Genomic DNA, 26,427 nt, shown 5'->3' on the forward strand with positions numbered 1-26,427 from the left:
GGCAGAAGAATTGCTTGAACCTGATAGGTGGAGGTGGCAGTGGTGAGCCAAGATTGTGTGACTGCACTCCAGCCTGGGTGACAGAGCAAGACTCCATCTCAAAAAAAAAAAAAAAGACACTGTCAAGAGAGTGAAAGACACTCTACACATCTAAGGGTCTAGTAGCCAGAATGCATCAAAAAAAACTCTGATAACTCAACAACAAAATCACCAACAATCCAATTTAAAAATAGGCAATAGATTTGAATAGACATTTCTCCAAAGAAGATATGCAAAGAGCCATTAAACACATTAAAAGATGCTTAATATCACTGGTCAGCAGTCAACAGAGAAATGTAAATAATAACCACAATGAGATACCACTTCACACTCACGAGGATAGCTATAATCAATATGTCTGACAATAACAAGTATTGACAAAGGACTGGAAAAATCAAAACCATCACACACTGCTGGTAGAAATACAAAATGATATAGAGCTCTGGGAAATAGTCCAGCAGTTCTTCAAAATTTAAACAAAGAGTTACCATATGACACAGTAATTGTATTCCTGGATATACATACCAAAGAACTGAAAACAGATGTTCACACAAATACTTCTGACTAATGTTCATAGCAGCACTGTTCACAATAGCTAAGTAGAAACAAGCCAAATGTCCATCAAAGGATGGATAAATGGATAAACAAAATATGGTATGCCCATATGATGGAATACTATTCAGCAATAAGAAGGATGAAAGTGGTAATAATATATGCTACAGCATGAATAAACCTAGAAATATTATGCTAAGTGAAAGAAGTCAAACACACACAAAGGGTCACAATATTACTCAATTTACTTATGGATTACTTTATCCAACATAAGTAAATCCACAGGGACATACAAAAAGCAGCTAGTGGTTACCAGGGGCTGGGGACACAGAAAATGAGGGGTGACTACTTAATAGGCACAGGGTTTCCTTTGAGGGCGATTAAAATGTTTTAGAACTAGATAGTGGTAATGGTTTCACAACACTGTAAATGTACTAAATGCCACCAAATTGTATATCTCAAAATAGTTAAAGTGTGAATTTTATGCCTATTTTATCCACCCCTCCCAACACACACAAAAATACAACTTGTAGAGTCAGAGAGATCTGAGTTAAGACTCAACTAATGCTTTTTTAGAAAACTGTACATACTTACAATGTTTAGCATGATGTTTTGATATATGTACATATTGTGGAACAGCTAAATGGAGCTAATTATCATATGCATTACTTCACATATTTACCATTTGTGGTGAGAATACTTAAAATTTACTAATTTTCAAGTATACAATACATTGTTATCAACTATAGTCACCATGTTGTATAATAGATCTCTTGAAATTATTCCACCAGTCTATTATAAAATTTTGTATCCCTTCACCAACATCTTCCAATCCTCCCAACCACTGGTAACCAGCACTATACTGTTTCTATGAGTTTGACTTTTTTATATTCCACACATAAGTGAGATTATGCAGTATTGTCTTTCCATGACTAGCTTATTTCACTAGTGCTTTATGACTCCATTTCCTCATCATAAAAATGAGGATAATAGTACCTACCTCAAACTATGTCTTAGTGAGGACTAAATAAGACAGTGTATATTAAAATAATTAACAGGATATGACATATAGATAGAACTGAATGTTAGTATAATAACTAATCTTTTCTGTTATATGTTTATTTATACAGAAAATTTTATTAAGATGCTAATGAAACAAGTTGAAAATCACTAGCTGAAAAGACAGGATCCCTAAGAAGTAGATCCCTACAAGATGAAGTGTGCTTGCATCTCTAAATGATTGCATACCGCAGAAACTCCCTAACTGCTCCATCTTCCTTAAACCATGCACACTGGACTGTAACCTGACCAAGCAATAAACTTCTCTTGTTTTAAACCAGTAAGATGTCAGGGTTTACCAGTTATGGAAACTAGTATTATTTACCTTGAATAATACATGTAATCAAAAATAGATGTCACATGTTAAAAGGTATTATATTTGTTAATAGGCTGCTCACCAAATAGATTCTAGAACTGAAAAGAAATAGGATGAGCTCGTATTTAATATAGTGAAATAGCCTAACTACTCTGCCCTCCCTCACTCCAGTTTAAAGGGATAAGTCATAACTCAAAGTCTCTCTCCTAACCCTTTAAAAGATTTCAGCTCCTCTTCCTTCCCTTCCATACAAGGCAGCTGTTCACATTAACTCCAAATTGCCATTTGTTCATATCGGACATCCTACACCAGTAAGCTCCACCTTAACTCCATCCCCAACACCTACACTTTTACCCGCAAGTGTGCATAAAGCTCAAGAGAAAGAGCGTTATGTAGAATTAGCTGAGTCTACAAAAGAGGAGTCCTTGTGAACTGGCTGAAACTATAGAGGAGGGGAAATTCTTGCCATGAACCCTGGATGGAGGTGCATCTGCTGTATGCTGTGGACCTGTGGTTTTCCATTTGTTCCTCTCTCCCCCGTCTCCCTCTACCCAGTATGGAGGGCCCTGAATGCGGAACAGACTAGGTTTCAGGCATGCATTTTTATAAATAGATTATTTTTATATTCATTTGTACCTTCCTGCTTTTAATGTTTAAAATTTGGTAAAATTGTCCTGATTTCATTATATTTATTATTAAGATTGGCGTCTAGGGTAGTAAATGATACTGGTTTCTATTACAATAATGAAGTAAAGTTTCTACCTTAAATACATTCATGTAAATAAAGAAACGGTCCATCTTAGGAAAAAGTATCACTAGTAGGGTGTATTTCCATTTGGCAAATGCATAGAGGTAGCCCATGACGTACTAAAAGTTTCAGAACTATTAGCATAGCTGACAGAAGGCTGGAGGTAGAAGCAGGGAAAGAAAGTAGAAGAGGTTTAGGAGCATAAATTTCCTTATCCAACATAATGTGGTGTCAAAAGATACTTTAAAAGTAATGATCAAGATATAAAGTTGTAAGAATAACATTTTAATTTTAGAGGGAATTTAAAAGGATCTAAAATACAGTGGATGAGGGAGAAGTGGCAGAAGAGTGTAATCATTTAAATTCCTCATCTTTCATTGTAGCAAGTCAACAGATACTGTTTATAATAAATGAAGAAAACAACAATTAAAAGCAAAGGTCAAAACGGACCGCATCTATTTGGGAAGATTGTTGTGAGCACGTAGAGGTAAGTTTTCCTTTTCTTTTCTTTAACTTTTCTTCTTTTTTTTGAGACAGGGTCTCCCTCTGTCACTTAGGCTGAAGTGTAGTGGTGCGATCTCTGCTCACTGCAACTTCTGCCTCCCGGGTTCAAGCGATTCTCCTGCCTCGGCCTAGCGAGTAGCTGGGATTACAGGCATGCGCTTCCTGGATAATTTTTGTATTTTTAGCAGAGATGAGGTTTTGTCATGTTGGCCAGGCTGGTCTTGAACTCCTGACCTCAAGTGATTTGCCCACTTCGGCCTCCTAAAGTGCTGGAATTGCAGGCATGAGCCATTCCACCTGGCCAGTTTTCCTTTTCATGTTAAACTTTTACACATTGTTTAAATTCTTCTCATCTGCATTTTTTCCTTTAAATAACTGTTTTATTGAGATACGAACCATATCTTATATACATAAAATAAATATAAAATTTGGCAAATAAATTGCCTTCTGATAGGTTTTTGTTGAAATAAATATATGCAATATTATACTTTAGTACGTGGACATACAAACTAAGCATGTGCCAGGGAATTCATTCCTCTTCAGTCCTAATGTTTAAGTAACATATTTAAAAGACTCATTGTAATAAAATTATTTTAAATACAGTTACTTACCAAGGTTCTGTGAGTCACCAGGTTTACTTTCATTCATTTTACTAGGAAAAATAACAATACAGTCATTTTAATTGTAAAAGTCTCAAATTAACAACTTTTATTAAATGCAGTCAATGCATAATGACAAGTCATCTAATACTCTAGTACTTAAATTTTTCTTACCTTTAATATATCTAAGACCAGTAGTTCTCAACAGGAGTGTTAAGAGTCAGGGAACATTTTTAAAATTGAAGGGAATGTTTTTTAGCTGTCAAAACAATTAAGATGACCACTGGTATTTAGTGGAAAGAGGCCAGGATTATAGGACATCTTGCAATGCACCAAACAGTCCTACGCAACAAACAATAGTCTAGACTTTCAAATTTCCATCTGGACATTCAAGTAGGTTAAAAAAATCTATTTGTAATTAACCTAGAACCTAAGCCCATTTTACATATTAACAAATTATATTCGCAGAACTACAGCTTCTATTTAATCAAGGAAACTTCTATTTAATTTTTCTTCAAAGCTTTACCCAGAATTGTTCATCATTTAGGAAAAAAGAAAAATCACATCATCAATAGCCACGCCATTCGTATTTGTGCAGCCTATAAAACAATTCTTTGGCTGGGCGTGGTGGCTCACACCTGTAATCCCAGCACTTTGGGAGGCTGAGGCAGGTGGATCACCTGAGGTCAGGAGTTCGAGACCAGCCTGGCTAACATGGTGAAACCCTGTTTCTACTAAAAATACAAAAAGTTAGCAGGGCGTGGTGGTGCACGCCTGTAATCCCAGCTACTTGGGAGGCTGAGGCAGGAGAATTGCTTGAACTCAGGAGGTGGAGGTTGCAGTGAGCCAAGATCGCGCCACTGCACTCTAGCTTGGGCAATAACAGCAAAACTCCACCTCAAAAACAACAACAACAAAAAAACAAAAACAATCCTTTATTAGTCTATACCGTATTTGTGGCTGTTGTATTTGCCGGGATTCTATACAGGGCTGCAGGCACCTGACTGTCTCATTACCTCTTCTAGTACAGTAGTGCTCAACCATTTACATAATGAAAGACATTGGTCTGTCCCTATCTCCTCAGTCTCCACTAGTTAAACAAATAAAAATACTTACGATCATTACTGAAATATAACTTTTTTCTAAAAGATCAAAGAATGGAAGACCGACATCTTAATAACATTAAAGTTTCCCTTCACCAAGGGTATATGAACAGCCTACTAGAAATGTTAATGAGATTTAAGTATAATGTATGTGCAATCTCTTGGTATTTAAGTAGAAAAGAATAAAACATAATAATGCCACTAGGTAAATATAATCTCATTTATAGTTGCAAAAACCAGTTCTCAGAAAGGTTAAACACCTGTCCAAGGTCAAGGAGTTAGTTAGTGGGAATACACTAACCCATAACTGAGTGACTGCAGGTTACACCATGACACTTCACATGAAAATAATGGAAGAGAACAAAAAATAATACAAAATATTACATATCAAAGAGTGAAAACCACAAATAAAAATTGCTATCAGATTTCATCAAATCTAAGACACCACAAAACGTAGGACACAGATTATTTTATGAAGACTGATTAACCAAATTAAACTTATACAATGCTTCCTTACAATTAGAATTTATATTTCATACTGACTGTAAAAAGTGTTTGGATTTAAACATAGATTTGCTCATATATATTTTCTGTGCTTTCCTAAAAAGTCATAGTCTAAATCTCTTAAATGGCTTTGACTCTAAGCTTTCAATATTTTGTTTATTCCTTACAAAATAATATTCTGTGCCATCAAGATTGGTATTCTTAAAAGAATGTATAAAACTAAGAGCCCAGTTTTAAGGGGGCTTTAGAGTTAAGTAGGTCTAGACTACTATTTTTCCTAGCTCCTCTCCACAACTATTAATGTAGGGTTAAAGGAGTACTCCTTTATTGTCTCTTGGATTTTTTTTCTTTCTTTTCTTTCTTTTAGAGGCACTAGTAATTCTCTATAGGTATATGATGGTGCTTTTGATGTTTATACATTCTCAAACAATAACTACAGAACTGCCTTAAGTGAACAAATTGATTGAGGATCACAACCTATAGAACATCATTTTAAACATGCTGATACATCTAAGACCAGTTCTCAATAAAACCCAGAGACAGATCCGTATTTTTCCAGTCATTTTCAACAAAGACACCAAAGCAATTCAACGAGAGAAAATAAAATCTTTTAAACAAATGGGACTAGAAAAACTGAATATCCATATGGAAAGAAGCATGTGTGTAGAAGGGTTGAGTCCATCTTAAAATTGATAAAATATAATAGGAAGATAAAATCCTCCTCTTAAAGGACTTCTCTACAGTTCAATCTCTGGTGATGAATTCAACATATCATAAATCCATCCATACACATGAATTTATTGCAGAAAATTCCATAAACACATGATAAATAGTACTTTGCTTAAACATAAAAAGTTTAATTTATAAAGGATGTTTTAGTCATTCGACAACACAGATTTACATCTACACTGTCATCCAATCTAGACACCACAAAATGTAGTGCATTTAAATTTTACCTAAATGCTATTGTTCTCCAAAATCCTGTATGAAATCTACTGTAACTCCATTTGGTAAGAAGCCCTGTGGTTCCTCTTGTTTGCACTCTCTCTCACTGGAGTGGGTCAATAAACTTAATTTTATCAGACTACTGGTTTATCCCTGGTGGTGTTAGGCTGACTGGGCTAGGATGAGACAAAGAATAACACAAATGGCACAAAATGAACAATTAGTGAATCTAGATAAAGGATATACAGGAGTTCCTTATGCCATTCTTACAACTTTTCTCTAAGCTTGAAATTATAACAATATCAAGTTACCTAAAAGTTGAATATTCTAAAGGGATTCCATAATTCATACTTTTGATCAGTTCACATTAGCCTTCTTCCTAATCCCTAGCATGTGGAGTATAACTTTTGTTTCTAAGTCCTGAATAAGGATCACTTTATTTCAAACACGTCTCCAAAACAAAACCTGAGTAAAAAAAAAGTACTATTCACATATTTTAGAGTTGAATTTTATAATTTGTTTTAGATATTTTCCTTCGAGAATATGAATTTTAAGACTTCCTAAGTAGAATTAAAAAAAAAATCTAAGTGTATATTTCAATAACAGTCCAAGTCTTAATAACAGACTGGACTTTAGAAACAAAATAAAACCATTCCCTTCCCTGGAAAATTAACAATTTAATTAATACCTTCTGTCAAAAGGTATTCTGAGTGTCCTCCACTGCTTACCTCTACTTGATCAGTCAGTGATACACTTTCATACTTCTTTCTTCAAAAGGTAAAGCCCGCCCCTCTCCTTGATTGTAGATGTGCTTAGTGCTTGCTAACTTGCTTCCACAAAAAAGACTGTGGCAGAAATGACAATGTCATAAAAGGCATTGTGACTTCCTCCTCATTATCATGGATCACATGCTATGGAGGAAGCCAGCTGCCATGTCATAAAACTTTTCAACATACACCATGGAGACACCCAGTTGGTAAGGAATGGAGGCCATTCTACCTTGTTATGTGAATAAGCCATGTTAGAAGTGAATCCCCCAGCCCCAATCAAGCCTTCTTACGACTGTAATTTGGCTAACAGCCTGAGAGCAACTTCATACAAGACCCTAAGCCAGAACCACACAGCTAAGCAGCTCCCAAATCCCTGATCAACAGAAACTATCAGTAATTAAATGTTTATTGTTTAAAACCAGCAAGTTCTGGAGTTATCTGTTACACAACAGATAACTAACCCAAAAAAAGTAAGTCAAATTCCTTCTCATTCCAGCTGATAGCTAACATTTGAATAAATAAACAGATCCTAACCACCCAACATTTTTTTTTTTTTTTTTTTTTTTTGAGACAGAGTCTTGCTCTGTTGCTAGGCTGGATTGCAGTGACGCGATCTCGGCTCACTGCAACCTCCGCCTCCTGGGTTCAAGTGATTCTCCTGCCTCAGCCTCCCGAGTAGCTGGGACTACAGGTGTGCGCCACCACGCCTAGCTAATTTTTGTATTTTTAGTAGAGACAGGGTTTCACCATGTTGGCCAGGATGGTCTCAATCTCTTGACCTCATGATCTGCCTGCCTCTGCCTCCCAAAGTGCTGGGATTACAGGTGTGAGCCACCATGCCTGGCCCCATCCAACATTTTCTAAAGTGCCTAATCTTACTGACATTGAATATACAGAAAACATGCTGGAATCGGCACTTGAAAGAGAAACAGATTGATTTTTTTAATCTAGCATTTTTAAGAAATGAACATTCTTGCTATAGAAATGACTTGATTTAAATCACTAATCAGAAAGGTTCAACTTAGTCTATGCATTGCATTATTCGATGTACTCTATATTCTTTCTCTTTACAACTCAGAAATGTTGTCTTTGGATGTCCTATACATAGCAAAGAATTAATTTCTCTGATTCAGCACTGCATAATAAAACATGATGTTTGTCAGATGCATAGTTTGCAAATATTTTCTCCTATTCTGTAGGTTGTCTGTTTACTCTATTGGTAGTTTCTTTTGCTGTGCAGAAACCCTTAAGTTTAACTAGATCCCACTCGTCAATTTTTGCTTTTGTTGTGATTGGTTTTGGAGTCCTTGTCACGAAATCTTTGCCCATTCCTATGTCCAGGATGATACTGCCTAGGTTGTCTTCCAGGGTTTTTATAGTTTTGGGTTTTACATTTAAGTCTTTAATCCATCTTGAGTTGGTTTTTGTGTATGGTGTTAGGAAGGGGTCCAGCTTCAATCTTCTGCATATGGCTAGCCAGTTATCCCAGCACCATTTAATAAACAGAGAGTCTTTTCCCTATTGCTTGTTTTTTGTCATCTTTGTCAAAGATCAGACGGTTGTAGATGTGTAGCCTCATTTCTGGGCTCTGCATTCTGTTCCGCTGGTCTATGTGCCTGTTTTTATACCAGTACTATGCTGTTTTGGTTACTGTAGCCTTGTAGTATAGTTTGAAGATGGGTAATGTGATGCCTCCAGCTTTGTTCTTTTTGCTTAGGATTGCCTTGGCTATTTGGGCTCTTTTTTGGTTCCACATGAATTTTAAAATAGCTTTTTCTAGTTTTGTGAAGAATGTTGTTGGTAGTTTGATAGGAATAGCAGTGAATCTGTAAATTGTTTTGGGCAGTATAGCCATTTTAATGATACTGATTCTTCCTATCCATGAGCATGGGATGTTTTTCCATTTGTTTGCATTTTCTCTGATTTCTTTGAGCAGTGCTTTGTAATTCTCATTGTAGAGATCTTTCACCTCCCTTGTTAGCTGTATTCCTAGGTATTTCATTCTTTTTGTAGCCACTGTGAATGGGATTGCCCTTCTGATTTGGCTCTAGGTTTGGCTGTTTCTGGTGTATAGGAATGCTAGTGAATTTTGTATGTTGATTTTGCATCCTGCAACTTTGCTGAAGTTGTTTATCAGCTGGAGAAGCTTTTGGGCCAAGACTAAGGGGTTTTCTAGATACAGAATCATGTAATGTGCAAAGAGATAGTTTGACTTCCTCTCTTCCTATTTGGATGCCCTTTATTTCCTTCTCTTGCCTGACTGCTCTGGCTAGGACTCCCAAAACTATGTTGAAGTGATGAGAGAGTATCCTTGTCTTGTGTCGGTTTTCAAGAGGAATGCTTCTAGCTTTTGCACATTCAGTATAATGTTGGCTGTGGGTTTGTCATAGATGGCTGTTATTATTTTGAGGTATGTTCCCTCAATACCTAGTTTATTGAGAGTTTTTAACATGAAGGGCTGTTGAATTTTATCAAAAGCATTTATAAGGAACTTTAATTTACAAGAAAAAAACAATCCCATTAAAAAGTGGCCAAAGGACATCGGCAGATACTTCTCAAAAGAAGACATATGTGGCCAACAGGCATATGAAAAAAAGCTCAACATCACTAATCACTAGAGAAATGCAAATCAAAACTACAATGAGATACCGTCTCACACCAGTCAGAATGGCTATTATCTATCACAAAGTCAAAAAATAACAGATGCGGGTAAGGTTGTGGAGAAAAGGAAACACTTATACCCTGTTGGCGGGAGTGTAAATTAGTTCAACCACTGTGGAAAGCAGTATGGCAATTCCACAAAGAGCAAAAAGCAGAACTACCATTTTACCCAGCAATCTCATTACTGGGTATATAGCCAGAGGACTAGAAATCATTCTACCATAAAGACACATGCACATGAATGTTCACTGCAGCACTATTCACAATAGCAAAGACATGGAATCAGCCTAAATGCCCATCAGTAACAGACTGGATAAAGAAAATGTGGTACAAATATACCATAAAATATCATGCAGCCATTAAAAAGAGTAAGATCATGTCTTTTGCAGGAACATGGATGGAGCCGGAGGCTATTATCCTTAGCACAGTAATGCAGGAACAAAAAACCAAATACCGCATGTTCTCACTTGTAAGTGGGAGCTAAATGATAAGAACTCACGAACACAAAGAAGGAAACAAGAGACACTGGGGTCTAACTGATGCAGAAGGGTGGGAGGAGGGAGAGGAGCAGAAAAGATAACTATTGGCTATTGGGCTTAATACCTGGGTGATGAAATAATATGTGCAACAAACCTCTGTGACATGTTGTTTACCTATGTAACAAACCTTCACATGTACCCCCAAACCTAAAAAAAAAAAAAAAGATGAACTGTATTTTATTTACTACAAATGCATGAAGGATCCTGGACTGTATCCTGCACTAGGGAATAAAACCGCTCCAAAGGACATCACTGAGGCAACTGACCAAAACAATATTTAGTTGAAAGTATTGTATTTATGCTAAATTTCCTGAAATTGGTATCCATATTTAGGTTATTTAGTAGACTATCACTGTTCTTAGGAAATACTGAAGCATTAAGGGGTAGGGGGACCAGATATATGCAACCTACTCTCCAACGGTTCAGAAAAGGGAAATTACATGCAAATGTGCAATACTGCAGAATGATAAAGTGAATGTGGAAAATAATAAAAAGTGGTTAATCTAGGTAAGGGCATATGTAGTTCTTTGTACTTTTCTTGCAACTTTCCTGTAACTTTAGAATTATTTCAAAATAAAAAAAGGTTTAAAAATAATTGAATTAAAAGTAATATAAAAATTCCCCAAAAATTCAAGATCAAGACTAACCCAGTGTGATGGTTAATTTTATGTGTTACCTTTACCTTTACCAGGCCACAGGATGCCCAGATATCTGGTTAAACTCATGTCTGGATGTGTCTGTGAGAGTGTTTCTGGAAAAGATCAGTAAACTTTACTCAGTTTACTGGTGAACTGAGTAAAGCACATGGCCATCCCCAGTGTGGGGAGACATTAGCTAGTCCACTGAGGGCCTGAATAAAACCAGAAAGCAGAAAAAAGGTTAAATTTGCTGTCTGATTGCTTGAGGTAGGACATCAATCTTCTGTCCTTGGTGTTCCTGGTTCTCAGGCCTTCAGATCGGGACTGAAACCTATACCATCAGCTGTTTGGCTCCAGACATTCAAACTACACTGCGGGACTTTCCTGGGTCTGCAGTTTGCAGACAGATAATGGGACTGTTCACACTACATAATCATGTGAGTCAATACCTTACAATAATCAATCCTTCCCTCTCCTTCTCTACACACACACACACACACCACACACACACACACACACACACGTATATCCTGTTGTTTCTGTTTCTCTGGAGAACTGTGACTAATACACCCATGCTACCTCAGGATAGATAGTTAATACACTTCATGTGCTCCTACAAATTTGGAGACAAAAAGAAATACTCTTAAAGATTTGTTAGTTACTTTGGTTCACAGCAACAGCAAAGATAAAATTAGAAGAAAGATATTCAATGGTAGAGGTTAAAAGCTATTAGAATTTTTTTTCATGAATCAATTATTTACATTCTAGGAAATAATAAACATATCTCAAAAATGTACATAAAAGCCAGGCACAGTGTTATGCACCTGTAGTCCCAGCTACTTGAGAGGCTGAAGCAGGAGGATTGCTTGAGCCCAGGAATTTGAGTCCACCTTGAGCAACATAGTGAGACCTCCATCAAAAAAAAAAAAAAAAAAAAAAAAGTACATAAAACATCAATATGATCTTCAATATTTTTTAACCATAAATTATTACAAAAAGTAGCATGGTATAGTAGAAAGAGTACTAGGGGCATTGAAGGTATGAAGTTTAGACTTTCCTTCATGTTCTATATGTTTTTTCCTGAGACCTCAGCCTCAATTTTATCATCCCTCAAACTAGAAGCTAATTACAGGTTATTGTAAGAATTAGAAACAACACATAAATGCCATGAGAGTACCTGGCAAGTTTAGTCAATCATTGGTACTTTTTCTTTTAATTAAAAAAAAAAAAGGATAATATATCTTAACTGGGTTTATCTTAGAAATGTAAGATTAGATATCATCTGAAAAGTAAAGTAATACACCATGTTAATACAATAAAGGGTGAAAAAAGTATGACCATCTCAATAGATGCAGAAAGAGCATTTGACAAAATTCAACAACCAATCATGATAAAACTGTAGAACAAACCAGAAACAGATGGGAATTTTCTCAACCTAATAAAGGGCATCTACAAATGTGCATTAATTTCCACATTGTACTGTGAGGCAATCTCAACAGATACAAAAGGGCATCTGACAAATGTCAATATCCAATCATAACAAAACTGTAAAGCAAACTGCGGGTAAAATAAATTTTTTCAAGCTAGCAAAGGCAATCTACAAATGTTCACCTTAATCTCTGATTCAACAGTGTACTCCAAGGGAAAAGAAGACAAAACTGTGAAGGATGAAGTAAAACTGTTTTCACATACGATCATCTACATAGAAAATCCTACCAAAACATTTATAAGAATAAGTGACTTTAACAAGTTCTAATGAAACAAGGCAAATCTGTATAAGAGCAAGAATTAATCAGAAAATTAGAGAACAATTCTATTCACAATAGGTAAAAACTTAGTAAAAGATGTGGAAAAAGACTACACTCTGAAAAGCTACAAAACACTGCTTAGAGAAATAAAAGACCTAAATAAATGAAGAGATGGACAATGCTCATGGGCATAATATTGTTAAAATGTCAATTTAACACAATCCCAACCAAAATCCCCAGCAGGTTTTTTTTTTTTTTTTTAAGAAACTGGCATGCTGATTCTAAAACCTATATAAAAATGCAAAGGCCTTGTAATAGCAAAAACATTTTTATTTTATTTTATTTTATTTTTTTGAGACGGAGTCTCGCTCTGTCACCCAGGCTGGAGTGCAGTGGCGCAATCTTGGCTCACTGCAAGCTCCGCCTCCCGGATTCACGCCATTCTCCTGCCTCAGCCTCTCTGAGTAGCTGGGACTACAGGCGCCCGCCACCACGCCCGGCTTTTTTTTTGTATTTTTAGTAGAGATGGGGTTTCACCGTGGTCTCGATCTCCTGACCTCGTGATCCGCCCGCCTCGGCCTCCCAAAGTGCTGGGATTACAAGCGTGAGCCACTGCGCCCGGCCAGCAAAAACATTTTTAAAAAGAAAAAGTCAGTGGTCTCCAACTATGTGATTTCATGACTTCTTATAGAGCTATGTTAATCAAGACAGACGTATAGCTCAATAGAACATTAGGGAAAAGTCAGATATATAGCTCAGTGGAACACAAGGGAAAGGCCAGAAACAGACCCAGACAATTGCTTTTCAACAAAGATACCAAGGTAATTCACTGTATTCAAATGGTAGTCTATTCAATAAATAGTATTGAAATAACTGAATGTTTTGGGTGGAGGGTGGGGGGAAGAACATTGACCTCATATATTAAAACTTAATTCAAATTGGATCACAAGAAAAAAAAACTTCTAGAAGAAAACATAGGGAAGAATCTTCATGATCTTGGGGTTTGGCAAAGATTTCTTAGGAAACTGAATCATAAAAAACACTGATGAATTAAACATCAAAATTAAGAACTTTCTAATCAAAAGACATAGTTAAGCAAAGAAAAAGGCAAAACACAGATTGGGAATAAACATTGGCAAAACATATACCTGACAAAGGATTTATATCCACAATGCATAAAGAATGCTTACAACTCAAATAGAAGACATCACAATAAAATGAACAAAATGGACAAAAGATTTGACCAGACACTTAAAAAAACACAACATAGCCAACAAGCAAAAGAACATCACTGGTCATAAAGGAAATGCAAATTAAAATAGCAAAAAAAAAAAAAAAAAAACCCACTACAGCACCCACAAGAATACTTGTCTCACAAAAAATGAACTCAAAATGAATTACAGCTCTAAATACAAAATGTAAAACTATAAAATTTCTAGAAAAAACACACAGGAGAAAATTTCTGTGACCTTATGTTACATAAGATTTCTTAGATACAATACCAAAAGCACAAGACAAAAAAAGATAAACTGTACTGAAAGTTAGTATCTTCTGCTCATCAAAAGACACTGTTAAGAGAATAAGACAAGCCTCAGACTGAGAAAGTATTTGCAAATCATAATCTGAAAAAGGACGTATTTAGATCCACAATATATTTTCTGAAAAACTCTTCAAACTCAGTAATACAGAACACATCCACGAACATGGTGGAGCAAGGGGCTCTGCAGGTCTGTACCTCCCTAGAAACACAGGAAAACCTGGCAAAAAACTCACAATCAACAATGTCTCAACAAATAGAGAATATCAATAAAGAAGTAGAAATGATAAAAAGGAAATAGAAATTCTGCAGCTGAAATGTACAATAACTGAAATAATACATTCATTACAGAGGTTTAACAGCACGTTTGAGCAGGCAGGAGAAAGAATCAGTGAACTTGAAGACAGGTTAGTTGAAATTATCCAGTCTGAAGAGCAGAAAGAAAAAAAATGAAAAAGAAACAGAGCCCAAGAGACTATGAGACACCATCAAGCATACCAATATATGCTTAATGGGAGTCCAAGAAGGACCGGAGAAAGTGGAACAGAAAGAATGTTTGAAGAAATAATAGACAAAAACTTCCCAAATTTCATGTAAGACTGAAATCTATACATGTAAGACTTCAATCTATACATTTTTAAGAAGCTCAAGATCTTTAATCAGGACAAATTCTAGGAGATCCACATTGAGACACAGTATAGTCAAACTGACAAAAACAAAGACAAAGAATCTTGAAAGCAGCAAGAGAGAAGTGATTAACACATACAAAATATCCCCAATAAGATTAAGAGCCAAATTCTCATTAGAAACCATAGAGTTCCAGAAGGCAGTGAGATGACATATTTAAAGTGCTGAAAGACAGGAAAAAAACCCAAACCTGTCAGCAAAGAATCATATCTGCAGCAAAACTATGTTTCAAAAGTGAAGATGAGTACACATACTCACATGGGAGGCAGGCAAGTAAACAAATATTTCACACACATGCAGTGTAGCCTTACAGAAGTGGTGATATTATAACGTAATTGTGAAAGATAAATATTCTGAGCAGACAAGGCAGAAAAAACATTCTAAGTAGAGTGTGTGCAAAGGTACAACAGTGTGTGAAAGCCTGGGATGTTAGGGGAATGTCAGGAATTTCTTCTGGAAGTTGCTCTTGCTGATTCTGCCATTTGGATTACATAAATCTCCTCGGATTGGATTATCAGATAGTAACTAATATAATCCCCCCCTTCACCAGCTGGTCCTAACCCTGACTCAGTGGGCAGGTCTTATTCCAGTCCTAGCCCCTTCCACTGACCATGTCAGGCTCTAAATAACCAGCCCAATCCAAACTACCCTTATTAAAGAAGTTGGCATCTTTTTTACTACAGTTCAGCAATAAAGGCTATTCTGTCACAGCTCCCACAGGACCAGGTCTTCTCCTCTCTAAAAAATAAGGCCTTAATTATATTTTAACAGGACAATGTATCTGCTACCTTATGTGACAGAGCAATTAAACTTTTAAGATTCTAGACAGGACCCAGGCAGACGAACATGGCAGAAAGAACATTACACTTGAATTATAGATTTTCTGTGTTTGAACTCCTTGCTCTGCCTTGTGTCCAATGGAGATGATAATACTTACCTATTAGGGTTCTTATATGCAAAGTAGAAGAAGTAATTCGATGGAGAGAAGGAAGGGTGAAAGGAATTCAGAAAGATCAGAAGTTTCTGAGATCAACAAAGACCATAAAGTTTCTAGGTCCCTAACTGTTAATGGTGGTTATCCCTGGGGAAAGAGAAGGGGTAGGAGCTTTTTCTTTTAATTTCTTATAAATTTTGGCATTGTTTGACTTTTTACAATGAACATAATTTTGTACTTAAAATATATTTGGCATATATATTATACCTCAATAAAAAGTTTCTTAAAAGCTTATATTCTCTGGAAAATCATCCAGGAGACAGATAAGAATGGCTGTTTCTCAGAAGGTCTGGTAGACCTGGGGTCTAGGGTGAAAGGGAAACTTAGTAGATCTGCCCTACTAGAGATGATAATGGGACATCAGACAGTAACTCAAAGCCATATGAGGAAATAAAAACACCAGTAAAGGTAACTACAGAAGTAAATATAAAAGCCAGTAGTATTATTGCACTTTTGGTAATTCTCTTTTTCCTTTATGATTTAAAAGAAAAACACATAAAATAAATATAAACCAATGTTATTGGGCACATTATGTATAAATGTAAAATAAGCAAAAAATATAAAAATGTAATTTGACACAATAACATTTAGGAAGAAGGATGAGATATACAGAAGTGTAATTTTTGTATACTATGAAAGCTAAGTGGGTATTAATTCAAACTAGGTTGTTATGTTTAAGATATTAATTGTAATCCCCAAAATAGCCACTAAGAATATAACTAAAAAATATGTGCAGAAAAGGTAATGAGAAGAGAATAAAAATGGTACACTATACAAATCAATTAAACAAAAGGCAATAATGAAGGAAATGAGGAACAGAAAGATAGTATTTAGAAAACAAATACTAAAATGTCAGAAATCCTTCCTTAACAGTAATTAAATATAAATGAATTACACTCTCCAATTAAAAGGCAAAGGTTGACAGAATGAATTTTTAAAAAATCCATACATACACTATCTACTAGAGTCAAGCTATAGATACCAAAACACAAATAGATGGAAAGTAAAAGGACAGAATAAGATACTTCATACAAACAGTAATCAAAAGTAAGCTTGGGTGTTTGTACTAATGTCAGACAAAACAGGCTTTAAGTTGAAGATTGTTACAGGACTCAAAGGACATTAAAGACTGACTAAAAAGTTCAATCCATCAAGAAGACATGACAATTATAAACACAAACCCACCTAATAAGAGCCCCAAAATATAAGGCAAAATATGAGGCAAAAAAAGACATGACAATTATAAACACAAACCCACCTAATAAGAGCCCCAAAATATGAGGCAAAATTTCGTAGAAGTGAAAGGAGAAATAGTTTAGACTTAACATATACAGAACACTCCACCCTACAACAACAGAATGAAACATTCTTCTCAAATGCACGTGGAACAATATCCATGGATAGACCATGTTAGACCACAAAATAATACATTTTACAAGACTGAAATCACACAAAATATCTTCTCCAGTGACTATGGAATGAAATGACAAATCAATAAAAGGAAAACTGGAAAACCGAGAGACATATGGAGATTAAATAACACAACTTTAAATAGACAAAAGGTCAAAAAAGAAATCACAAGGGAAATTAGAAAATACTTAGAGACAAATAAAATCACGCCCCCAAAACAATGACCCAACTTTATGCCCAAAGAAACTAGAAAAAGATCAAACTAAACCCAAAGCTAGCAGAGGAAGGAAATAGAGTCCAGATAATGTAATAAAAAAATTTTTAAACTGAGAATCAATGAAATAAAAATTGCTTAAGAAGATTGACAAAATTGAAAACGTTTAGTTAGATGACCCAGAGAAAAAAAAGAGAAGACTCAAATTACTAAATCAGAAGAAATGAAAGTGGGACACTGCTACAGACCTAATAGAAATAAAAAGAATTAAATGAGACTATTATGAACAATTGTACTCTAAGAAGTTAAATAGTTAAACAAGTTAAACAATAGGTTAAACAAATAACAAAAGTGACAAAAAGAAATAGAAAATTTCAACAAATCTACAAACAAGGGATTGAATCACTAATGAAGAACCTCCCAACAAGTAAAAGTTCTAGCCCAGATGGGTTCACTGGTGAACCCTATTAAACCTTTGAAGAAAAATTGGCACCAATCTTTCTCAAACCCCTCCAAAAGATATGAGGACACTTCCTAACTCATTTTGTGAAGCCACCAATACCCTGATACCAAAGCCAGAAAAAGACATCACAGAAAATAAAACTACAAGCCAATTATCTCTTATGAACATAGATGCAAATATCCTTAACAAACTACCAGCAAACTGAATTCTGATAAAGAAAATTTTGTACCATAACCAAGTGGGATTTATCCCAGAAATGCAAAGGTGGTTCAACATATGGAAATCAACCAACATAATATACCATACTAATAGAGAAAAAGGAAAAGGTCACATGCTCATCTCAATAGATGCAGAAAAAGCATTTGACAAAATACAATACTCGTTGATGATAAAAACACTCAAACATTTAGGAATATAAGTAAACTTCCTCAGCATCTATGGAAAAACCTGTAATTAACATAATTATTGGTGAAAGACTGTACACTTTCCACCTAAGATCTGGAACAAAACAAAGATACACACTTCCACCACTTCTACTCAACACCGAACCAGAAGGTCTATTCAGAATAATAAAGCAAGAAAGCAAGAAGTAACTCTATTCAAAGAAGGCATGATCTTATATGTAGGATTTCCTAGAGAATTCACAAAAAACTGTTGGAGCTACTAAACGAATTCAGCTAAGTTACAGGATGCAAGATCAACACACAAATATCAGTTGTAATTCTATACAACAATGAACAATCCAAAAAGGAAATTAAATAAACAATTCCATTTACAATAGCATAAAAATTACTTAGTAATAAATTTAACCATGGTGGTGCAAGATTTTTGCACTGAAAACTACAAAACAGTGCTGAAAGAAATTAAAGAACCCTAAATAAATGAAAAGACATTTTGGATCCATAGGTTGAAAAACTATATCATTAAGACGGTTATACTCCCCGAAGCAATTTATAGATTTGATACAATTCCTGTCAAAATCCCGATGGCCTTTTTTGCAGGAATGGAAAAGCTAAGCCTAAACTGCAAGGGATCCTGAATAGTCAAAAGGATCCCCAAAAAGAAAAAGTTGGAGGATTCAAATTTTCCAATTCCAAACTTACTACAAATCCACCGTAATCAAGACAATGTGGTACTGGCACAAGGACAGACATACACATCAATGGAAAAGAAGAAAGAGTCAATAAATAAACTCACATGTTTTATAGTAAACTAATTTTCAATAAGGGTGCCAAGACCATTAAATGGGAAGAAAACAGTCTCTTCAACAAATGGTCCTAGGACGACCAGACAGCCATGTAAAAAAGAATGAAGTTGGCCAGATGCGGTGGCTCACGCCTGTAATCCAGCACTTTGGGAGGCCGAGGCAGCAGATCACGGCGGCAGGAGATCGAGACCATCCTGGATATCATGGTGAAACACGGTCTTTACTAAAAATACAAAAAATTTAGCCGGGTGTGGTGGTGGGCGCCTATAGTCCCAGCTACTTGGGAGGCTGAGGCAGGAGAATGGCATGAACCCAGGAAGCGGAGCTTGCAGTGAGCCGAGATTGTGCCACTGCACTCCAGCCTGGGCAACAAAGCGAGACTCCATCTCAAAAAAAAAAAAGGAATGAAGTTGAACCCCTACCTCACACGCATTAAAAAAAATCAACTCAAAATGGATCAAGATCTAAATGTAAAAGACAGAACTATAAATCTCTTAAATGAAAATCTAGGGGTAAATTTTCATGACCTTGTATTTGGCAATGGTTTCTGAGATATGACACCAAAAGCACAAGCAACAAGAAAACAATAAATTGAACTTTACCGAAGTATAAAACTTGTGCATCTAATGACAATCTACAGAATGGGAAAAAATATTCAGAAATCATATAACCTGAAAAGGGTCTAGTATCTAGAATACATTAGAAACTCTTACAATGCAACAACAAAAAGACAAGTAATCCAACTTAAAAATGAACAAAATATCTGAAGACATTTCTCCAAAGAAAATAGTCAAATGGCCAACAGGCACATGAAAAAATGCCCATTATATTAGTGATAAGTAAATCAAAGCCACAATGAGATACCACTTCATGTCCACTATATTAGCTAATTATTATTTTTACAAACTAAAATAGTAAGTGTTAATGATGATATGGAGAAATTACAACCCTTACATATTGCTAGTGGGAAAGTAAAATGATGCAGCAAGGGTGGAAAACAGTTTGGCAATTCCACAACACATTAAACAAGACTACCGTATCACCCAGCAATTCCACTAGCTATATGACCAAAATAATTGAAATATTTCAATTCAAACAAAAACTTGCATACATATGTTCACAGCAGCACTATTCACAAAAGAGATCACTGAATCAATACATCACAAAGAAACAACCTAATTATACATCAATTGATGAATGGATATACAAAATGTGGTATATCCATAGAATGATTATGTGGCAATAAAAAGGAATAAAGTACTGATACATGCTACAACATAGATAACCTTGAAAACATTATATTAAATGAGGGAAGTCAGACATGAAAGGTTACATGTTTTGGAACTAGGTAGAGGTGATGGCTGAACAACATTGTGAATGTACTGTCACTGAAATGTCTACTTTAAAATGGCTAATTTTTGACTGGGCATGGTGGCTCACACCTGTAATTCCAGCACTTTGGGAGGCTGAGGTGGAAGGATCGCTTGAGGCTAGGAGTTTGCAACCAGCCTAGACAACATAGTGATATCCTGTCTCTACAAAAAAAATTTTTAATTAGCCAGTCTTGGTGGCAAACACCTGTAGTCCTAGCTGCCCTGGGAAGCTGAGGTGGGAGGACTGCTGGAGTCCAAGAGTTGGAGGCTGCAGTGAACTATGATTGTGCCACTGAGCTCCAGCTTTGAGTGACAGAGATCTTGTCTCAAATAAAATGGCTAATTTTATAAATGTGAATTGTACCTCAAAAAAAGGCCAAATGTACACCTATCATATGATGCAGCCAAGAGAAATAAGGCATATGTCCACTGTACACAAAGGTCAACAGAAACTTTATTTGTGATAACTAAAAACTGTAACAATGTATATCGATAAAACAAACTGTGGTATATTCATACAAGAGAATACATTTACTAAAACTCATTGAACTATACCCCTAAAATGGGTGACTTTTATTGCATACAAATTGTATACCAGATACTTGTTTAAAAGTTAAAAATTTTTATTTAAAACAAAAGGATAAGTTTAAGATAAAAAGCAATGGCTAGGTGCGGTGGCTCACGCCTGTAATCCCAGCACTTTGGGAGGCTGAAGGGGGCAGATCCCTTGAGGTCAGGAATTTGAGACAAGCCTGACCAACATGGTGAAACCCTGTCTCTACTAAAATCACAAAAATTAGCTATGCATGGTGGCAGGTGCCTGTAATCCAGCTACTCAGGAGGTTGAGGCAGGAGAATCACTGGAACCAGGGAGGCGGAGGTTGCAGTGAATCAAGAGCGCACCACTGCATTCACCCTGGGCAACAGAGTGAGACTCCATATCACCAAAACAAAACAAAAAAAAGGCAACTAAGTTACAAGGTTACATTAAGTTATCAATATATAACTAGTCCTCAGGAAACAGGTGTCATCCTCCCCTACCCCACCCCACCCTACCACCCACTGACTCCGTATGTCCATTTTCATGTTTCTTCATGATTCTACTGTCATAGCAACACATAAGACCTTTCCAGCTTGGCTTCCAATAGTCTTGTGATATCCCAACTCCAAAATCAAGAAATCACATGAATGGTCTAGCCTGCATCAGATATGCAGCTCTGATATAAATACCCGTACCAGTTTTGTTGGGGAAGTGGTATGGGACTTTAAGTGGTATGGGGCTTTATGTTCCTTAGACCAACCCTACACACTGGTCATGAGAATGATGTCCCTACATTGTTGGGCAGGTTTTTAAAGAAAAGCTGTGAGCAAGGAGATTAGGCAACTGTCTTAAGTGTTCAAACTGAAAAGGAAAAGTTTTCTGTTTTTTAATTCCCTAACATTTTGAATTAAGATACTTTTTATTACACCTAACATATACCACTCTTATAATTAAAAAAACTGTACCAAGAGTGTAGGGACCAGCCCCACAGGATGGGTGGGTTTTTCTCCCCGTGTGCAGAGATGAGAGATTGTAGAAATAAAGACACAAGACAAAGAGATAAAAGAAAAGACAGCTGGGCCTGGGGGACCACTACCACCAAGACGTGGAGACTGGTAGTGGCCCCAAATGCCAGGCTGCGCTGATATTTATTGGATACAAGACGAAGGGGCAGTGAGCCATCTCCAATGACAGTTAAGTTCACGTGTCCACTGGACAGGGGGCGCTTCCCTGCCTGGCAACCGAGGCAGACAGAGAGAGAGAGAGAGAGGAGAGAGAGACAGCTTACACCATTATTTCTGCATATCAGAGACTTCTAGTACTTTCACCAATTTGCTACTGCTAGCTAAAAGGCAGAGCCAGGTGTACAGGATGGAACATAAAGGCAGACGAAGAGCGTGACCACTGAAGCACAGCACCACAGGGAGACGGTTAGGCTTCCAGATAACTGCGAGCGGGCCTGACTGGTGTCAGGCCCTCCACAAGAGGTGGAGGAGTAGAGTCTTCTCTAAACTCCCCCAGGGAAAGGGAGACTCCCTTTCCCGGTCTGCTAAGTAGTGGGTGTTTTTCCTTGACACTGACGCTATCGCTAGACCAGGGTCCTCTTGGCAATGGGCGTCTTCCCAGACGCTGGCGTTACCGCTAGAACAAGGAGCCCTCTGGTGGCCCTGTCCGGGCATAACAGAAGGTTCGCACTCTTGTCTTCTGGTCACTTCTCACTATGTCCCCTAAGTTCCTATCTCTGTATGGCCTGGTTTTTCCTAGGTTATGATTATAGAGCGAGTATTATTAAATATTGGAATAAAGAGTAATTGCCACAAACTAATGATTAATGATATTCATATATAATCATATCTAAGATCTATATCTAGTATAACTATTCTTATTTTATTATTTTATTATACTGGAACAGCTCGTACCCCCAGTCTCTTGCCTCGGCACCTGGGTGGCTTGCTGCCCACACAAGAGGAAATTAAATATTTTAAAAATACATTTTAAAAGCTACTAAATCTTTTCGTGCCTCAGTTTCTTCATCTTAATATAGAGATAATAAAATGGTTGTGAGGATTAAATGAGAAAATATGTATAAAGCATTCTAAATTCATGAATATTAACAAACATTGCTCCTGATTTTTTCCCACTTGAAATGTCCTCTGAGCCTATAATTTCAATACTTATTTTTCCATATTGTTTATAAACCATATGCTATCACCAAAATCTCTACTAAACTACACAGAATTATATGCTATCATCTCAGAAAAAAGCCAAGCCTTAAAAAAAAAAGGCAACTTTTTGAGTCATTAACCCAAGACAAAATGTGTTAAGTTGTTAAAATAATAAGTACTCACTGAACATACACAGTTTCAGAGTATCATGACACTCACTGTTCTGCACTGTGCACTGCAGACATAAAAATTAAAAGGACAAGGGCAGTCTTGCACTATATATTTATAAGCAAAAGGCATGGCCTGGAGAAGTCTTTAAACCCATTTGAGTAAAATCTTAAGGGGAAATAAAAAGGCCAATGGCTAAATATGCATAAAATGTAATAAGAGATAGATTTGGAGAATTCTAGTAGTACTGATGGAACATCAGCAGGTTGGAAGAGAGTGGCGTAATACTATGAAGACGGTCCTTGGGAAGAGAAGTTGGTACCAGACTCTGAAGGGCTCTGTAAATAAAAAGAAAAGCTAAGAAATTTGAATTATATATGGTAGACAATGGGAAGCCATCAGAGATACTTATGGAGCAACATCTGGAGGGAGACTGAAGAGAGGCAAGAAATTTTACTTTTTTAAAAAAGCATAAACTTTTGAGTTAAATCTAATTTACGACTTCAGTTCCAACATGTTACTAGTTGTGTGAGAACAAATTACCGAACCCCTCTTGGCCTGTTTTCTTATTTGAAGATAATAACTACCTCAGCGATATTGTAAAGATTAATGAGAGAATGTATGTAATGCGGTTTTTACAGTTTAGTAACTCAATGTAATTGGAGATTTATGTATCATTTGCTATGTGGCACACACTATTCTAAGGTCTTTGTACATCTTAACTCATTCAACCCTCACAACAATCCTACAAAGTAGGTAACCTCATCATATGGTAGAGGGAAATGAAGCACAGAGAGGTTAAACAGCTTGCCCAGGGTCATCTAGCTATCAAGTGGTGGAGATGGGCTTCAAACCAAGGCAATCTGGCCCTAGTTCCATGTCTTTAACCAACACATTATAATGCCTCTCTAGGAAAGATCAAATCAGTGTTTTTAAAACTCATAGTATTTTCTAACCTTTCAGTTAAACATGCAGACTGTTCAATGCCATCCTCCAGACCTACTGATTCAGAATCTGAGATCTGAAGTGCAGGAATCAGCATTGAACAAATCCTTCAAGGTGATGTACACACAATAAATTCTGAAACTCACTGATTTAAGAAAGAGCAAAAATCCAATGAAAATAATTCAGGTAGAAAAAAAGAAAGAGATTAGGATACAGCGATCAATTTTTAAAAATTACCATTTGTTACAGCACATATGAAATGAGCAGAAAGGCTTAGAGAAGTATAGCCAATGTCTTTGTTACAAAGACACTATATGAAAAATGCTCATATTTTAACTATCCTAAACACCGAGTATTTAAGTCTATTCTTCCTGGCTAACACTTAAAACAAAAGTTCAATAGCAGGAAGAATGGGGGTGCTGGAATAGCCAGCACTGGATGAAGGAATGTCTTTATTCTGATTATTATGAAGTCCTACTTTTAAAAATATATTTATACATTTAAATGGTACAATATCCTGGTGTTAAAACCTTAAAAGGAACTTAAAATATCTTTTCCTATTAAGCTACACAAAACTGACGATTTTTAATAAAGATGTAAAACTTGTACACATTTAAAAGTTCCCATTTATAGTTTACACTTATGGCACACTTTTAAACCATTCCAGAAGGCATGACTTTACTACTGGGTTAGACAGAGTTCCATATTTCAGATAGTTCATCATTAAAAATAAAAAAAAAAAAAGCCCAAAACAATAAAACCCAAAGAAAACAGATGCTCAAAGCATTAGTGGATTACTTCCAAAAAGACTCCATAATAACCCGGTTGGCCAATGAATGAGGGAGGCGAAAAGGCAGGGCGGTGGAACTAAACCTTATCCCTATTGTTTGCAAACTAAGACCCTAGTGAATCACCACCGCTGTTACTATAGCCGGTTTAAATAAGAGTCTCGGATTTTTGCGGTACAAGAAAAATGTCAACCGTGAATGAAAAATATCCGGGTTTTAAATACAAAGGATACTCGAATTTCAGTTTAAATCCCATCCAGGCATTTCAAAGACTGTCACTTCCCTGCAGTCCAGAGTTAATCAAGGTTGCCCGGGTATCTCTCTCAAGAGGAACGCGGAGCCACGTAGAGCATCTTTTCATTCTAAACCTGCCCCAACCTTCCATCTTTCATAAAAAGAGATTTGTTTAAACGTGGCAACGCTTTCACAGTGAGATTTAACTACTGTTGAAGCTTCAGCATTCGAGACGAATTGGTGGAAATAATAAACTACGGGTTAAAAAAAGCCACGGAGGATGCGTATAAACAAGGTTTACTCGCGGGGGACAGGCAGGGCCTCGGAATCCTCAACACTGAGAGCTGGCTGGCGTGCGCAACCGTCGAGAGCGCTGGTCCAGCAAACGCCTGCAGTGCCCCGAATTCCCGGTGTCCAGGCCGGGCCCCAGCACCAGACGTCCCCAAAAGCACTGCGAGGCCCCCGCTGCGCCGTCCGGCCTCCTGACATCCTCTCCCACCCCACGGTCCTGCTTCTCTCTCTGGAACGCTCTGCGTCTTCTCGTTCCCTATTTACTCACCAAGGAGAGCTGGGCAGAAGTTCCAGAACGTCAGTGCCACTTTTCCCGGCCCGCTCTACGTCGGGGCACGCCGACCGCTAGCAGCCACATCCAACGGCCCACAGGATTCAAATTCGCCCACTTCCGCTCGCAAACCCGGAAAGAGCGGTCGGCCCCGCCCTCCAGGGGGTGGGACCCGCGAAGGCGCTGGCTGTGGAGAAGAGCCCGTGCGCTCCCGCCCTTCTGGCGCTCCCGCCCAGCTGCTCGGTGCTAACCTGGCTGTGTCGCCTTCGCTTGTTTGTTTTGTCGGGTCTCTCTCCCTATTTAGGAGCTCAGAAAAACTCCGGGCGCGGGGTCATTGTTTCCGCCTATTTGCTCTTGAGGGGATCCTCTTGTTTCCAAAGTGTACAGAGGTGTGCTGAAGTTTCGTCACCTTCG

The 26,427-nt window shown here is 37.0% G+C and overlaps 1 protein-coding gene across 1 annotated transcript in view; it reads right to left on the reverse strand.

The window, feature by feature from the left end:
- The window catches only part of G2E3 (G2/M-phase specific E3 ubiquitin protein ligase), a 58,507-nt gene extending 32,347 nt beyond the window's left edge, over window positions 1-26,160 (reverse strand). Inside the window, exons 1-2 of the mRNA XM_030804225.1 lie at window positions 26,011-26,160; window positions 3,830-3,870 (exon numbers count right to left, since the gene is read on the reverse strand). Of these exons, the coding sequence (XP_030660085.1) occupies window positions 3,830-3,866 (37 nt within the window). The 5' untranslated portion in view covers window positions 3,867-3,870; window positions 26,011-26,160. The remainder of the gene's footprint in view (window positions 1-3,829; window positions 3,871-26,010) is intronic.
- Window positions 26,161-26,427: the final 267 nt, after the last annotated feature.

Source organism: Nomascus leucogenys, chromosome 22a (genome assembly GCF_006542625.1).
Source record: "Nomascus leucogenys isolate Asia chromosome 22a, Asia_NLE_v1, whole genome shotgun sequence".
Lineage (NCBI taxonomy): Eukaryota > Metazoa > Chordata > Mammalia > Primates > Hylobatidae > Nomascus > Nomascus leucogenys.